The 17,856-nt window shown below is 42.3% G+C and overlaps 5 protein-coding genes across 5 annotated transcripts; 2 read left to right on the top strand and 3 right to left on the bottom strand.

The window, feature by feature from the left end:
- Window positions 1-841: 841 nt before the first annotated feature.
- Window positions 842-2,506, top strand: EAF02_008217 (uncharacterized protein; the record flags this gene model as incomplete). The annotated part of the gene is made up of 1 exon (XM_038904265.1): window positions 842-2,506. The coding sequence occupies one exon, from the start codon at window positions 842-844 to the stop codon at window positions 2,504-2,506; it is 1,665 nt and encodes a 554-aa protein (XP_038755987.1).
- A 1,796-nt stretch (window positions 2,507-4,302) lies between these two features.
- Window positions 4,303-5,697, bottom strand: EAF02_008216 (uncharacterized protein; the record flags this gene model as incomplete). The annotated part of the gene is made up of 1 exon (XM_038904264.1): window positions 4,303-5,697. The coding sequence occupies one exon, from the start codon at window positions 5,695-5,697 to the stop codon at window positions 4,303-4,305; it is 1,395 nt and encodes a 464-aa protein (XP_038755986.1).
- Window positions 5,698-10,448: 4,751 nt separating this feature from the next.
- EAF02_008215 (uncharacterized protein) lies at window positions 10,449-12,281 on the bottom strand (the record flags this gene model as incomplete). The annotated part of the gene is made up of 1 exon (XM_038904263.1): window positions 10,449-12,281. The coding sequence occupies one exon, from the start codon at window positions 12,279-12,281 to the stop codon at window positions 10,449-10,451; it is 1,833 nt and encodes a 610-aa protein (XP_038755985.1).
- Window positions 12,282-13,901: 1,620 nt separating this feature from the next.
- Window positions 13,902-15,375, bottom strand: EAF02_008214 (uncharacterized protein; the record flags this gene model as incomplete). Its single annotated transcript, XM_038904262.1, has 2 exons — window positions 13,902-14,658; window positions 14,687-15,375. The coding sequence occupies 2 exons, from the start codon at window positions 15,373-15,375 to the stop codon at window positions 13,902-13,904; spliced, it is 1,446 nt and encodes a 481-aa protein (XP_038755984.1).
- Window positions 15,376-16,161: 786 nt separating this feature from the next.
- EAF02_008213 (uncharacterized protein) lies at window positions 16,162-17,341 on the top strand (the record flags this gene model as incomplete). The annotated part of the gene is made up of 2 exons (XM_038904261.1): window positions 16,162-16,900; window positions 16,947-17,341. The coding sequence occupies 2 exons, from the start codon at window positions 16,162-16,164 to the stop codon at window positions 17,339-17,341; spliced, it is 1,134 nt and encodes a 377-aa protein (XP_038755983.1).
- Between the last annotated feature and the right edge of the window lie 515 nt (window positions 17,342-17,856).

Here is a 17,856-nt window from a genome sequence, read left to right as displayed (position 1 = left end):
TGGTGTGCAGGACTTCTGCCCTCAAGCCTTCTTTATTAGAGAAAAAGTAAACTGACAAATAATCTTCGCATCAACTGACACACTCGAGTCACAATGTGGCTGATCTGTAAGTTGAGATGAATATACCGGCTGAATGCCAGTTATGCGGTATTCCATCGAAACGTTTGAACGGCTTAATCATGATGCAGTAGCAGTGTAACTAGTCATCTCAAACATGAGATCGCAAGAAAATGTTTAGGGTTATGTCGACTTAAGTCGGCGGGGTGACGAGGCTCGAGGGGCTCGAGGGGCATGTGGGGTTACGTAATATCGGACTAAACATCCCTTCCGATGTCAGCGCGTTAACCTCATGCAGCAAAAATCATCGGCATCATCGAAACGAAAATTCCCGACATGTCTATTTCTCGATTGCCATCTGAAGTGAGACGGCGGTAGAAAGAAAGCTATCAAGACTATACTACTAGCCAATCTTAGCATGTGAGATGCTTGTTTTATCTCTAGTCTCGAAAGTACGGGATGCACATAATGTCATGTCTAGATGTAGGATGTGTTGCACCATCTACACGGTGTCAATAGACCCCGATTGTGTGACCTTGTGTCTATTGAGCATTCCATATGTGATGGATTATTGTTAAAGGTAGGTAGAGGTTTCGAAGTGGCAGATATTAATATATATATCCCAAGACATGCTCTTTGGCTCTTCATTTCCATTCTTCTCTGTTTTCTATTAACTAGCTAGTATCAAACAAGCAAGGTGGAATAACCCCGCATCTGTTATACGATCTCAAGATACCTCTCCCTTCACACTCAGCTTCGCATCAATTATCGACCTTATCTCAATATGCGATCAACTGCAGTCCTCATCGTGGGTGCAGGGCCTACCGGCCTCACTTTGGCCCTCGAACTTTCTCTTCAGAAAATCCCATTTATCCTAATCGATCCTCTCTTCACCCAGTCCCCTAATTCTCGCGCTCTCGTCCTTCACACTCGTTCCATGGAACTTTTCTCCCGACATGCCTCTCTCGTATCGAATCTCCTCCCTCTCTGCAAACAAAATCTCGGCTTAAGTTTCTACGTCAACAAGAAGAATGCATTCGAAATGGATCTCACCCGGGAGAACATGGGTGTACTCGACACAGAGTATTCAGGACCTTATTTTCTCAGCCAGGGCGAGACAGAAGCATGTCTTGAAAAACAATTAGAAGAATATGGAAGCAAAGTGGAGAGGGGAACAAAAGCCACGTCCATTGTTCAGGACAATAATGGTGTTTCAGTTCGGGTTAAACAAGTAAGGCAAGATGGCTACGAAGAATCAGACGAGGAAGAGATTCGCTGTCAATACATTGTTGGATGTGACGGATCTCATTCAATGGTTCGGAAATCGGCCGATTTGAAATTCGAAGGCTCTGCATACCAATCGGATTTCATATTGGCAGACGTGAAGCTAAAATGGGAGTATGCATCAGATCGATTGACGTTATTCATGGGGAATGAATTCATGATGTGTTTACCACTCAAAGATGGTGTGCACCGACTTGTATTAAGTGTTCCTAATTCTAAGAAAGATGAATCGACTTACGGAGAGGCCAAAGATGATGTACCTACTCTTAAAGAATTTGGAGAAGCTTTCAAAAGACTTGCTAGGGGGGATATTGAACTTGAGGATCCTCCTATATGGATTACAAGATTTAAACTCCATCATAGGCTTGCCGATTCCTTTCGCAATGGTCGTATATTCATTGCTGGAGATGCAGCGCATATCCATTCGCCGGCTGGTGGTCAGGGGATGAACACAGGTATCCAGGATGCCGTCAATCTCGGCTGGAAACTCGGCGCTGTTCTTCGAAACCAAAGGAAAGAAAGTTTTCTCGACTCCTATAGTATTGAACGACGTCGTGTGGGCGTCAATCTCTTGAAGGGTACAGACCAGGTCTTCGAATTCATGGCCACAACCAATCCCATTTATCTCTATTTACGCAACACTCTCTTCCCATGGATGGCCCCGATTGCTTTCAAAAAGGGTGCAAATCGCGCTAGGAGATATCGATTCATCACTCAACTGGGAATACGATATCGACATTCGTCGATTTGTAGAACTGCAAGTGCATATTATGGCCCCAGAAGAGGAGGTGATCGCGCACCTGATGGGAAAATAGTCTTACCTGATACTCAAGAGCAGACGAATCTATACTCATTATTCAAGGGGCCAACGCATCATTTATTACTCTTTTCAGGATTGGGGAGAGAGTCAATGGATGCACAGGATTTGTTAGAGACGGTTGGAACAGATTTTCCGGAAAAGGAACAAAGTTGGTTAAGGATCCATAGGATCGTGGGTGGAGAGAAAAAAGGAGGAGAGGGAATTTATGATGAAGCAGGTATTCTACATGAGAGGTATGGGTTTTTAAATGAACCGGGTTACGTTTGTGTTAGGCCCGATGCCTATATTGAATATATTGGGACAATGAAGGGATTAGCAGAATGGAAAGCAAGTTTGCTTTTATGAAGAGAGAATGAGTATGATGTTGAGATATTTGGAAGTTTGTAGGATTTAGTTATGGATTTGGATCTTGGTGGAAATAGCTCTGCGGAGTATTGATGAGAGGCGCTGCGGTTTTGTATGGAATGGGATGGGGATGGGATGGAATGTCTGGTACTAGTAATGTTTGAATGTATTAATTGGGAATACCTCACTCACTCTCTCGATACGATAGGATATGGTGGCTGTCGTATGGTATTATTATATATATGAAATTCTACTTATCATTATTTTCTCTACCTTTGCGCAACTTGTTGCTTGTTTGTGGATGGATATGAATTTGTAGATATATGTTAATACTGAATCCTGATATGATTGTTGATATTGATATCGATTTTAATGATCTTGGAACCCAACTAAACTAGAAATCGTAAAATATACTTGGACTGACTTGATTAATAACTTAACTCTTGAAGCACGGTGAATAAGATTCGATTCTCAAGTATCTTATGGAACTCGAATTTGATTCTTGTTTCGTGGGATGCGAATCGAATCCTGATGATTAGGATTGCTAGATTCTAGATTCTGATTTCTAGATCTGTATATCTGTATATCTGTATCTCTGTATCTCTGTATCTCTGTATAGAGATTTATAATATCGAAATGTTAAGAAATTAAAAAGTTCAAAAGTTAAAAACTTATTTCATATTATTTTGTTTTATTTTGTTTTATTTTATCTCATCTTTTTCAACTCTTAGTCGGATGTAGTATTTATTATTAAGATTTGGGATTTAGGATTTGAATATAGATGAGTAGATGAGTAGATATATAAATGAATAATAATAAATAGATAAATAGATAAATAGATACTCATTGTATATCAATATAATATTATATTATATAAAATCAAATCATATACGTATATATATATCTACCTAGGTAGCTATATATATATATATATATATATATATACATTCTCTATACTCAACAACTCAACTCAGTTCAGATCAACTCAATTCACTCGCTACCTATTCATTGATTAATCCATTCATCCATAAGTAGGTACCTATACAAGCTACTTCAGAGCCATGATGCAATCCATCAATCCACACACACATAGCCTCCCCCTCAACCAGACAGAAATTACATCCCCATCCCCTTTTATCTCCTCCCATCTCCCTCCTATCTCCCATCCCTGAATAATCGATAAATTCTACAAGTGAGTCCTTTAATACAACACCCGTCCATCCATCCATCTACTTAATTTCACGAGTTCTGTGTGTATGTATATATGTATGTACATATTTTGAATGGCAAATTTGATTTTAAATTGAATATAAATATGAATGTGAATTTGAATTTGAATATGAATATGATTGTATGACTCCATGCCCATCCGTCCGTCCGCCAGCCCCACCATTGCCCGCCTGCCCGTCCATGCAATGCAATGCAATATGCTATCCGTGATTCTTTTGTTGTGATTTTGTTCTGGGGCGAGAAGAGGAGAGAGGAGAGGAGAAAAGACTCCTACGATATATGGCATATAATGTAAGGATTTCGCTTTTGTGATATTGGAGTATTGAAGTCTTTGTTGCGCTGCGTAATGTCGTGTTGAAATGTGAAATGTCGAGTTGCTGAGATCTGATGTTGCATGAAGTTGTAAATAAAGTAGGTATATGCAATATTCCCATGCAATTGCAAGAACTTTTCCTGCGCTTTTGTTTTGTGTGCGTCTGCCGTTATATCGTTGAAAATCGTAAGTGAATCTGTAGATCTAGTACACATCACCCAATCGTTCTTGAAGTTTCAAAGTCGAGGTTCTTTCATGCGAGCCACGTTTCTTCCTTTCTCGCCGGTGTGGCTTCGCCCGATGCACCCAGACCTCCACCTATAGTCAATCCATCATCATCGTCATCTTCTTCCTCATAGCTTGCATTGTCATCGGTTCCTCCATTCGTAACCTCGTTGTGCGTATACGTCCTATCATCGTAGTTATCCTCCACCATCCACGTCAATCCATTGGCGGCTTCTTCCAGCGGGAAAACTTCCCGAGCATATTCCTCCAATCCTCGATATCCTTCCCATAACTTCATCGCTTCTTCCGGTACCTGGTCTTCTAATTCCTGCTCGGCAAAATATGGAGGTTGGCGTCTTGGATCTGAGCGTCCTAATGAATACATTTGTTCCAATGCGACCAGTTGATCTTTATATCCTCTTGGAATCTTAACTCGTACTTCAATAGTAGGATTATGTTTGTATTTTACCGGACGACCGACACCGCGGGAAAACGCGGCGCAAGCTTGTTTGGGAGAGAGAAACTCATAAGCGAGAGGTATGCGACGAGGATTCGAGGAAGAAGCTGGTGGTCCATCTTTGAATACTTGTAAAACTGCGGGTCCAACATCATGTTCGGCATCTAGCCATGGTAAAGGTACATCTGGATGGAAAGGAGCTTGCCACTCAAAGGAACCGTCGGGTTGAAGGGCCATGCAAAATAATGGGTATGGTAGCGATGTGAAGTTGTTGTTATAAATTCCAGTGTAGAGAAATGTTGACGGGAGAGAAGGGAGTTTGGTTCGGATATATGTTTCGACTGCGTATTTCTCGGACCAGAGAGGTAATGATGGCCATGAAGAGGAGACGACGGAGTGATTGGGCATAGATGAATAGACATAATGCTCTATCCCAACAGCTGCAGCTGCATCGGCCAAAGCACAACCAATAGCATATTCATCACCCCAGAATGTAGTATTGATAAATGCTAATTGCGCTCCATGGAAAAGATCTCGAATGAGCGCATCATTTAGTTTGGTAGTCTCGGGATCTAACGTTGGCGATGATGATGAAGATCGTTTGATGAAGAGGTCGCCTACTAGAACAGTAACATTTGGAAGTGAAGAAATTTCAGACGCTACAATCCCATCAAGATTTCGTAATTGAGCTCGTACATTATAGCCCACTGCACTAGCAACGCGGATAAATGATGCAGCCTGTCGTCCGGAGGAATTGACGACAGCGATAGTTTTCGATGGAGTGATCATGGATCGTTTTGATGGACGATCTGAAAGAGTTGGAGGAGGATTATATAAAGAGAAATTATCAAGAGGGGAACTTTCGGGGTATGAAGTGCAAGGTGCGTGTTTGCGATTTATGGGTTGTGGTGGTTCGGAAGGTCGAGGTCTGATGGCGAGGGTAGCCCTCGGCGTTGCTGAGGGCATTGGATGATATGATTAATTGTCAGACGATCTATTGCCTTTGAATAACAAGCAATGATGCAAGGCTAATTTTTTGTGTTTTTCCTCCAGATGAAATTTGTGGCTGAAATCTCTCTCTTTCCGAGTTACTCCCAACTTTAGACGAAATGGAAATTACTGTTTACTTGTACGGAAAGTCCAATTGAACCCTTGCTGCTCCTTCAGACAAACGAGGAAATGGAAGCGGAGAAGGTTCCTGAAAGGGGGTACCGACGAATCAATGCCTTTGGTGAGAACCTGCGCTCGACAAATATGAATCTAATGGTCGAATTGAATAGATGGGTCGAAATGCAATGCTGTACGTCGATCACAAATGCCAAGTCCTTTCTTTGTTTTTGGGTTAATAAATATCCTGGTAGAGTTCGAAAGTGTTCGATCTCGAGTTATTCAACTTATAGACTACTAGACCCAGTGACACCACCTCAGCCCTCGTTTGCGAATGACCTCAAAAAGGACTTGGGGAAAATGCCTGGACTGCTAATGTAATGAATTACCAAAGATGGGATGAGTTTCCGTGATGTTGGAAACTTTTTGCGTCTAAGATTGATCCAATCGGGTAATTATCTTTTTCTTTATCCGATTAGTTTTTTTTTTTAAAGCGGTGAAGTTGTTGTTTGCTTTCAATTCATTCAATAAATCCTCTCTCATGTAACGAAACGGGGGGAGGGGGGAAGTCAAGTGATTGAAGCTTCTTTCTTTTCTTTCTCCCTTGCAGCAGCTTCTCCTTTTGTTGTCAAGGAGGAGTGGATATACGTGTTCGTGTAATGAGTGATTGTCTTTTTTCTTCCTCCTTTTTTCCCTGGTCAATCGTTCTGGGTATCTCGAGAGAGATAGGAAGATGTAGAGTTCAAGAGGAAATCTTGTACCAAGTGAAAGATAATTGTGGATGTCTGTGTCGTGGGATGATTTGTGCGGTGGTACGAGAAAAATGCAGTACGAAGAGTGATGCTTTTCTTATGTAACGAAACAAGAGATGTGTAGCAGTTGGAACACGCTTGGAACTTGGAAGCGTGAAAAGCTGTGAGATCCTAATTGGGTATGGAATGTAGGTTGATATCGAGGGGCAATATTTTAGTAGAGTAGAGTCGAGAAGAAAAGATAAAGGAAAGCGTTTATAAAATTCTTTCCTTCCGAGGTTTGTTTCAAATGTTATATACTCCGTGTACTGGGTATGTTGTATACCGAGTAGGAATGGATGGGTAAAGAAGGTTATTGAAATGTCGATGTGATAGGTAGGTACTGCCCTCACCGGGAAAGGAAGATGGATGTATAATGATTACATGTATATATGTACAAGTATATATGTATGTATACACACGTAAATCCCTTGTCACTAGGAGTGAAAAGTGTAAAGTGTAATGAGAAAAGAAGAGGGGATTGGTTCAACAAGTGTACCAAAGTAGGTACATTTAATCTTTCATGACTCGGTCCACGTGCAATGTCCTTATGATCTAATGATATATACGTCCATCGTAGATAGTCTCGATAGTTTGCCTACTAGACCTTATACTCTACACTACACTTATCTCCCACCAGTCTCCACAAGCCATTCGAAAGGATCTTGCCCCGTCCCCTTTGTTCTAGAGAGAGAGAGAGATAAGGCTAAGAGTAGTTCGATCAATCAATCTTCCTCTTCTTCTTCCTCTTCTTCTTCCTCTTCTTCTTCTCACAACCTTGATGGCTACGGCAGTTGGAGTTGTCCATGATATACTTCTGATAGTGTAACATGTACATGTACCTGCTACATAGGGAGGGGTATAATGCTTCTTATTTAGATGCACCTGCAATGTTCATGAGATCTACTTGGTTTAATACTGTACTCGTCGATTGTACTCGTCGATTGTACTCGTCGATTGTACTCGTTCATCAAACTTTACCTTCCAATTGAGTGACCTACTTGAACATGCATACACAGTCACTCACTGCCAGCCACATATATCACTCGCGAACAATTTTTACCTGGCATGGAAAAAAAAGTATTTTTATATCAAATCCCTTCCGTCGCTCAATCCACCATGGTTTCCCCACAAATTGTAGATAAGGCGGGACCTACTTCGTAATAGAGTTTTGCGGCATCGGATGATGAAAAAGAACTTCATCTAATTTGACTAATTAGTGAAATGTGCAAGCAGACGGTGCACCATGCGGTCTAAGACTTTGGGAATTAGTAATAGTATCGTCCTTCCATCCATTCAAAGCACAATCTGGAATCTGGATGTTCTGTTTGGAGGCCAATGGGAAAATCGTATCAACTCCGTATGTATTTTGTCTGTGTTGCTCGTCCCATTATTTGAAATGTGATGCTATTTCAATCATCTAACCCTTACTACCGTACTTGTGCTTGTACTCTCCATAACTCATCGCAACATTTGCCAAGTCATCCTTTACAATGTACATGTACGAGTAAATTAACTCACTCGTATGGCAGGCATTGCCATTCCCACTCACTACAGTCTACAAGTGGAGATTGGAATGAATGCTTCCCTTTTCGTGTCTACTCTGGTATGGAGAACTCTCAAGGTCGTTGCCATCTAACCAATGAGAAGGATTCTATTATACTGTCTTTTCTAGATGACCTCCACGTGGTGTCATCAACACGTGTTGATACCGAATTGTTTCTTTCGATAAATCGGGTTGAGATACAGATCGATGAAAGCTTTATTAGGAACCTCGTTACCCAATGGTAGAGAGAAATCGACCATGTTGTATCATATATCATGTATCATGTTGTATCACCTCGTATCAATCAATGTCCTTGCTCTTTCTTAACTACTACTACTCACTCCTCACTCCTTACTACTCATTCGAAGTTTGACATCAAATCTGCTTTTGGTATAGACTATCAGACTATCAGACTATCAATACCAACCTCTAACTTACCATGAATTCATGATATCAAATCAAAGAATCACGAGATCCTTATCCATCCTCCTGAGCACCGAGGAGGAAAAAAAAGAACAGAGATTGATTTTTCTTACCCCATCAATATGAATTCAGAATCTTGAACCAATGAGAAATTTTGCTTCTCAAACCATTTCCCATTACCTAACCACATCATGGTTTACCTTGAACTGTCTTGAAATTTTTCAATGCCATGTCGCCATTTCTTATAATTATTACTTCATGAGAATTGATCCTTTCCGTCCTGTCATACACATTTCCGTGTCTCTTCACCATGGAATTGATCTGGACTGCAAATTCGGAATACCGCCATTTCAATGTCTCATTGTTCCCAAAGAACTCTGTTTTGCAACATCCACATGAACCAAAGATTTATTTTGGACCGAAGAACCAATCTTATTCTGCTTTGCGCTGCTCTGCTTTGCTTTGCGGCCAATGAAAATATTCTTAGCTAGCCCATATGGAAGTTTCTATGACCCATTACTGGATCTTATTACCTACCTAGGCACTTCAACCAAAAAATTCACCTAAATCTCATACTTATACGAATTACCCCTTCATCATAGGCGATAGAATCTTCCAGATTCAACAAAATCAAAAAAGTCCCTCATCTCATGGCCATGCCATGGGCCATGGCTCAAGCTTTCCCCCTCGCACTTTTACGTGGTACAAAATAATCCGTACCCGAAGAATGAACGACGATTAGATTTTCGATTTTCTACGGGATGAGCCTTGTTTTGGAAACTATTCTCCTAGCTCAAGAGTCAATATGCATGGACATTGCTCAATTGAGGTATTATCTTGTCAAAGAAATCCGGGGTAGCATTAGGGGTAAAGACCCTGCTTTTTGCCTCTCTTCGTTTCCCCTCTTCTATTGTGCCCTGAGTACATTCTTTCTCTCCACTTCTCAGCCCTCGCCCAACGCAATTTTCTCGCCGCGGAGAAGTATAATTTTAATATGACGAATACCTGGTGTGATTTTGGATCATAAGTATGAATGTGAGAATGTGATGGGAAGGCGGGTGATTACCCGCAGATTCTCGAATCAATCCTTTTTTGACGTCAATGTACTTCGTATATCTTCTCGTTATCTTATCTATCTCACTCCTCAGATCTTTGCTCAAATTCCTTCATTTGATTGGAGATGTCTTGCAGTTCGTTCGGCTGCAATGCAACCAACTATCCATCCAGAATGCAAGGAGACAGATTTGGTCATGAACCTGAACTATCCTTCTTTCCTTCCCGCTTTTATTTTCCATCGTCCTTGCAGAGAATCGTTTTATTTGCTGCCACACCGCTGGGTTTGCATATGCGTGAATCATTCAGGCAGGTCCTCATCGCAAGGCGAAAATTCTGGTCATTATCCATCAAACCGCTTCACAACCATAAACGAAACCGAAACATTTCGAACTTGGCTGACGAGCTGACCAATTGTTCCAAAGATTGTGTTTTCATGAGCTCCGATTTGGCTAATATCACTCAGATTGGATGGCCAGTTATCTAGGCGATCTCGCATAGCTGTGTGTGCGAACAGTGCCCATTGGTAAACTGGCTCTCGCCCACTCTGCAGACGTATATGCATTCAAGTACCATGTACTCATCTACCAAAGGATTCGCATATGGTAGGTGCTAGTTCAATAATCAATATATGTAAAGTACTACAATTTGGTAAACTAGATAGTTTCTACAAGCCAATAGTCCTATGAACTCGCATCAAGGACAAAGTCAATCCATAACGCCGAAAAGCACTGAGCCCCATTTTCTATTTTCCACGCGAGGAAAATACCCCAAGAACATCAAATTGCAAGGCAAACTCATTGTAACTTCTTTATCCAAACTTTCGCCTCTGCCAGTCTTCTAATAGCTGTTGGAAATTCTGGAGTTCTCATTCGCTCTACCACTGGGCTCCACATTGTATCGGTTAGAGCTCTCGAGGTCTTTTCCAACGATTCATCCACTCTCTCTACATTTCCTATAGCATGTTCGTCCTTATATATTACTCTTGCTGCCTCAATTCTGTCCGCTGCGGTTTCCCATCTCTTAAGTACTGACTTGATGGCTTTTGCTATGTCAGCCGTCGCTGCTGAGTATGTCTCGAATGTATTTGGTGGAATCTTGATAGCGGGCTTTTCAAGTCCTCGCTTGAGATCATTGTAAACATCTATAAGCATTTTACCAATCGAAGGACAATTGGGCCCGTCTTTCTTCCCGAGTATATGACAGAGAATTTGTTCGCCTTCACGATATGTTTTTTGTGGAATGTCGGTGAAGTCATGATGTGTGATGTTGTGAGCAGCTCTTATCCAATTCGGATGATCTTCTTCGAAATCAGCATTCATGGCATACCCATCAAATATACCTGTGAGTTCCGCAGTTGCTTCAACTTGCTGTGCAAGGAAAGAACGCCACGCGTGATCGACTTCTCGATTCTTTTCGACAAACTTATCGATTGACCGGAGGAGAGGTTGAGACTTTTTTCCTTCGCCTTCCACCACTTCTTTTCGGAGTGCTTCGATAGGTAGGACGGCTTGATTAAAGGGACTATCGGTTAATTTCTCAAGAATTCCATTCTCATCCAATGATATCTTTGCAATATCATTGATAGCAGAGGCAATCTCAACCACCGCATCCCCATTCGCTCTCTCGGCCTTGACCTTAAACTTGCTCTTCAACGATTCCTCAGCATTCATTTTCATCGTCTCCCTAACAAGCTCATTTTCCTGAGCCCACCGACTCGCATAAAAGGCAACAACAACAAGAACAAGTGGAACGATCAGCCACCACAACCAATCCCACCCATACTCTCGCGAGACGGTCGCAAAAAACCCATCGGAGAGTGGAGGCGGCTTTACCGTCTGAACGGGAGCAGGCACGCGACGCGGCGCCATTTCTGCTTCAGCAACAGGCATGTTTCGGCCGCCCGCAGCGGCAGATCGCGGAGGTTGCTGATATGACTTTGCCTTGCTTCCGGTATTTTCGGGCTTCGAAGCTCGTTTCTGAGCTTTGGATAGAGGGACGGCTGGAGGTGCCTTTGCCTTGCTTCCCGTGTTCTTGGTCTGGGAAACTCGTTTCTTTGCGTTGGCTATGAATTCTTCCACAGAGATCTTTGCCTTGCTTCCCGTGTTTTCGGGCTGCGAAGCCCGATTCTGAGCTTTGGGTAAAGGCACTGCCGGAGATGGCTGTGCGACTTTCGGTTTATCGGGTTGGGAAAATCGTTTTTGGGCTTTGGAGAGCGGGGGTGGTGCAGATGCGGGAGTATTTTCTGGGGCAGGGGCTGAGGCTGGGGTTTGGAATGCAACATCTGTGCGCACGTTGTGCTCTTTGATATAATGATTGTGTTTTTCGAGGGCTCGCTCTGTTTGCCGACGCGCCTCCAGTTCGCGGGGGGTCTCGGGGAGAATTTTCCTCGGGACATTCGCTTCGTCTTCGGAAGCGGGAGGAGAAGGTGTCGATGTGGGAGAATTCCCATAACTGGAGAAATCGCGGAGCTCGTCGGCGAGCGTTTGGCCCCGGCGCGGGATCGCTTTGATGGTGCTGGAGGAGCTGCGTTGTCGGATGGGGACGCGCGGGTTGGGTGGGGGGTTGGGCGTCCCGCCGGTGTCGGGCGTGGGACCGCGGTAGTTGTGGAGGATGCTTCCTGGTCGCATTTTGAGGTGGGTGTGGTGGTGGTGTGGTGTGGTGTGTTTGCTTTGAGATGGGATGGGATGGGATGGAAAAGAGATAGGTAATTCGAACTGAACTGAACTGAACTGAACTAAGATGAGCAAGACCACCTTTCGTATTCACAATCCCTCGTATCTACGAAATTCTTTCCTTCGTTTGCGAAAATCGTAATTAAATACCTAGACAAATACACATATGGATCGTATAACCATAAAATACAATTATAAAATATACATCTATCTACATATCTTTTTCCTCTTTACCTTTTCCTCTTTTCCTCTTTACCTCCCTCGCTACCTCCTCACCACCTCCCTCTTTACCAAATACAAGACAAGATAAGATAGGTAACCAACTAACCCCATTTATATTTCATTATTCCCATAACAAAGAAAAGAGATAATGAAATATCTAGAGGCGGGTTTGAACATTTGGGATAGGGGAGTGTGGGTTTTGTACTTTTCTTTGTTTTTCTTTGATTTTCTTTGGGTTTTCTTTGGGTTTTAAGGCTTGGGGTCGGGTTGGGGGTTTGTTTGTTCTTGGACGGATGCGGAATTTTTTTGTGGTTGGGTTTGGGTATTTGGAGGATAGGAGAGGAAACTCGGGGTCGGAATATGATGTGATGTGATTTGAATTAAGAAAATAAGAAACTATATGTGATTCTTTTTGATGGGATGTATGAATGAGATGTATGGGACAGGATGCGAGATGAATGAGATGAAGATGTTTTGTATTATGTTTTTAGAAGCATATTATGGTATTATATCTTTCCCTCGAGATCTTTTAGATAGTAAATAGTGGATTGTGATTTTATTATATATTGTTATTGTTGGATTTGGATTTTAAATGAAAATACTTGTATTATGAGAGAGGGAGAGAGGGAGAGAGGAGAGATGGGATTGAAAATCAATGATTGTTAAAGAGAGGAAGAGAGAAGAGAGAAGAGAGAAGAGAGAAGAGAGAAGAGAAGAAGAGAGAAGAGAGAAGAGAGAAGAGAGCAGAGAGAAGAGAGAGAGATATGAAGAAGTATATGATTTAGATTCTGATTCTGATTCTGCTCCCGTGAGCTGGAGATATACATGTGCATTTGGATGTAATTGTGAAAGAATAGAATAGAATAAATATAAGAAACTAAATATCAATATCGAGTACCTATTCAAGAGTATTATTTTTAGCGGGGAGGAGAATCGAGGGGTTAAGGAACGGAGGGAGCTCGGGAATTAATTGTGGTATATATATATATATATATGCAGGAGAGAAATATGTAGGAGAGAAATAGGACGAGAAATAATCGAGTCAGATAGAAATAGTGTATAGGAAGGGATATTAGATATTGGATATTAAGTATATTCCGTAAAGAAGATATGAGTAAGTAAGTAAGTGAAAATGAGTAATGAGAATAAGTAATAAGAATAGCCTCGAGTTGAGGGAAAATCCAACAGAAAACGAAAACGAAACGAAAGAAAAACGAATGAAAACGAATGAAAATATCTTACCTTTTATGAATCTGTATCTTGTGGCTTCATGTCGCTGAATTGATTAATAGCAAGAATGAGGAATGAGGAATGAGAAAAGAAAAATGAGAAAGGAAGAAAAAAACAAACAACTCAACCCCCAAACCCACCATTCCAACCCCTCCTCTCCCTCTCCCTCCTCTCCCTCTCCTCCCTCCCCCTCCTAACCCTCCCCCTCCTAACCTCCCAATCCAAAATATCCACCATCCCCACATCCCCCTGCGCATCAAACCTACACATTCCGCCACTCTCCTCCCCTCCCATCCCACCCGGCGCCATGCCCCACCTCCCCCACCCCTCCCCATCATCCTCACCAATCCACACCTCTCTCCCTCTCCCCCCCTCCTCCCACCCATTCTCCCCCCAATACCTTCCTTGCAACACATTCTCCGGATGCGGCCAGATATACGTATTCGCACTCGGGATTTTCATCGGATCCCCTTTCCAGTAGCCGTGGGGTCGCGGATACATCGTGTTGGATGGATGATGCAGATTCGAATGGGCGCGCCATTCGCTGTGCGTGCGAGGCAGGAGCCATCGATAGGTAACGCAGTCCCCGGATTTGTGCGCGCTGCCGTGGCAGAGTGTGCAGGTGGATGAGCGGTAGCGCGCTTGGTAGATGCTGGAATCGGGGTGGTCGGGGTGGTCGGGGTTGGGGGTTGCAGGGTGGGTGAGATAGGGTTGGGGGTGAGAAGAGTGGGGAAGGTAGTCGGGGGTATCGGTTTCGCGGATGGAGTTTGGGTTCTGGTTTTGATTTGGATTTGGATTCGGAGTCTGATAATTAGAATACCGAGGATCGGCATACTCATCCTCATACTCATACTCAAACTCCATATCCGTCCTCAAAACGCTGCTTTGCATGTCCAAAATTCACAGACGGGCTTGCGGTGCTACTACACATCCTGCCTTGTGTTTCTTGCGGAGCACGATATTGAACATATGCCGAGTCGATTTGTCCACTACTCTGACCATCTGGGAAAGCGACTTTTCGTGCGCGCGGCGCACCCGGGTTTGGGTTCGTGATGGGATGAAACCCCTCTTTCTCACAGGCATTATTCCAATGACCCGACTCTTTACATTTTCTGCAAGGCCGGTTGGGATATTTACCATTGGGGAAGAAGGGGGTGATATCTTCACCGGTTGGCGCGAGACATTCTCCCGAATCGGAATCGGAGCTGGAACTTGAGTCTCCTTGTCCATTTCCATTCCCTTTATCATTCTTCCCATTCCCATTCCCACTCCCACCATTTTTCGATTTCCAAGTTCGACACTGATCTTCCCAATGATTTCCCCCACACTCTCTACACTCTGGCGAATCCCTTCCTCTCTTCCCCTCTCCCGCGGGATTCTTGCGACAATCGGATTCCCAATGGTATTTGCCCTCGCAGATACGACATTCCAAGAATTCTTGGGGGACTCTACCTTTATTGTGAGTTCCTTCATTTTCGCTCTTGTGATTTCTTCCCTTATCTCTTTCTCCTCCTTTCTTATTGTTATGTCTGGGACTAGAATCATTAGCACCACCACCAGAATTGGAGTTCTTACGTCTGTTTTTATTATTTCCCATGTTTGCTTTTGTTTCTGTTTTGCTTTTCTCTTCTTTCGTTTGCGTGTATGAAATGATGAAAATATTTCTATGCGACCAGCGCTAGTATAATTGTTTAAGAGTTGTGATTGAAGTGATGAAATATATGTATAAGTATGATAGTATAAAATAAACAATTTACTTACTCGAGTTATTCTTGTTCTGTTGCGTTGAAAAGATATGCGTGAGTAAAAGAATGGAATTGTTCGACATCTGTATTGATGGAAGTATATGTATCTGTTCTTTAACAAAGAACAACGATTTCTTTATGAAGAAATCATGAAAGGGAAAACAAATGCATTGTACGTTTCAGTAAACGTTCATTGTTCATGAAAAAAAAAAACAAAGCCAAAAGAATACTTCCTTTGTATATATTCAAGCGAAAGTCCAGATTCTTTGAGAAGTTCTATTTTCCTTTCATGCTCTGTTCAAATTTCTTTCTGTGTGGCCCATTCCCTAATGAACGCGATAGTAGTGGGATGATAGGGAGACAAAATTGTGTAGATATATTGCTTGATAATTTTTACAATGCAAATGTACCGTTGTTCGTGAATTTCAGAACAAGTGCTCGTAAAGTGGTATAAATGCTACGTGATTTTGATGTATATATCATCCATTAAGTACCGACCTAGTGTTCTCTCATATACAAACTCTACCTGACAAGATCAATATTCGTAGCAAGCTAGACTTCTATCAATACTCATCATCTTATCATTAGAGTTTAATTGTATCAGACAACACTAGAACTACACACAAAACAATTCCAAGATGCCATCCTGGAATTTCACCAGTGTTGATTTCGACAACATGCTTGAAGAACCATCTTGGGCCTTTTCTCACCTACCTCTCAACAACAGCTCAGAGTTTATTCTCGAAGCTCCAAGTGAGGGAGAGGAAGAATTCGAAACAATCCCACTAGACAATATGTATGATGGGGATGTCGAAGATTCTAACGAGGATGATTTGGATGATTTACTTCTCCAACTCAAACAACAAGAAAGATTAACACAAGAACTTTACAGTCGAGCAAAAGATAGCGAACAACCAAACTCCCTAAGCAACAGCTCAGACTACTCACGAGAATCTTCCTTCAACCTCCAGTGTCCTCCTCCAAGAATTAGTATGTCTTCAAACATTCGCCAAACTACATTCGTTATCGGCAATAGTAATGATCTCGAACGGAAAGGTAAAGAGAACGCCCCCAGGATATCCGAGGTACCCCGTCGAAAGACCCGAGCTCAAGCCCCCTTACTTGAACTCGATTTACCATCTCCAATTGATTTTGGCAAAGTATTCTCTCCAAAAGCTTCTGAAACAATGGACAACGACTTTGTTCCCAATATGCTAGAAGGGTTTGAGACTATGAACTTTGGCGAATTGATACAAGACTACGAATCTGGCGACATTTTGCACCCAACCGAAGCCCAAAAATTCCGCTGCGACATCGAAAACCCGGAAGTATTCAGCATGGAACCTCATTGGTTCCACGACACTAAAAACACGAGGTGTTGGTGCATTCATTGTATTCAATATCGAAAAAACACAATCCACAGGTGAGCAGATGGAAGCGCATGATTACGATTACCGTTGCCTCTGTTCTTCTTGCTCAGAGCTTTATCACGAAGCCTTGCCTGAAGGTACATATTGTAATTGTCCAGATTGTAAGATTACTAATGTCGATGAAGACCAAGGACTTACAGATCAAAATGAAGCATTTGCTGAAATCCAAAAACAGATCCAACTCCAATCACCCGAACAACGAATTCAAGATTCAGAACAAATGGCTACGGAGATCTCACCGAAGTTACCGTCAGACCCTCTTTATAAGGATTCTACAACAGTTGCAAGTGAGTCCGATGGTAGCCTCTCAGAATTACTTAGCATGATTCGTGAGAACTTATGGTTGGATTCTGATTCTGGTACAGTTGGTGATTTCGATGAGGAGTAGACTTTTTCATTATAACTTTTCACATGGTTAAATAAGGTAAGTCGTAGATATATCCTGGTGATATACTCTGCGCGGAGAAAGATAAACCCATGGAAGTCTGGCAACAATAAAACCCCCCCATAAAAAACCAAACAAAGTACTGATTTACAAAAAATGATTTTCCCCAATGACTTAGGAAGAGTGAAATAGAAAGATGATTTGTGATTGTAGCAAAATGACCCAACCGGTATGAGGATGACAACAGAGAATGAATACTAGGCATTTCTTTGTTCTAGGGTAAAAATAGACCCAGCCAAGAAAACCTCGATAAATTCATTGGGATAATAAAAACCATATTTAGATGGGAAATTATGATTGTCTGGTACTCGAACAGAATTCAAACATGGAGATTGTGATTGCATTTTACTCGTTTCAATTTGTGATGTAGAACGTGAGCTCGCGAATGCATACTCTCAAATGAGACGAAGAGCGAACGCAACAAGCTTTTCGGGGACTCAAGACTAAGAAAATAGTAC

This window comes from Botrytis sinoallii (assembly GCF_014898435.1).
Source record: "Botrytis sinoallii strain Bc 23 chromosome Unknown BSIN_015, whole genome shotgun sequence".
In the NCBI taxonomy this organism is placed as follows: Eukaryota; Fungi; Ascomycota; class Leotiomycetes; order Helotiales; family Sclerotiniaceae; genus Botrytis; species Botrytis sinoallii.
The sequence above is the reverse complement of the archived record's forward strand: the minus strand, read 5'-3'. Positions and strand labels throughout refer to the sequence as shown.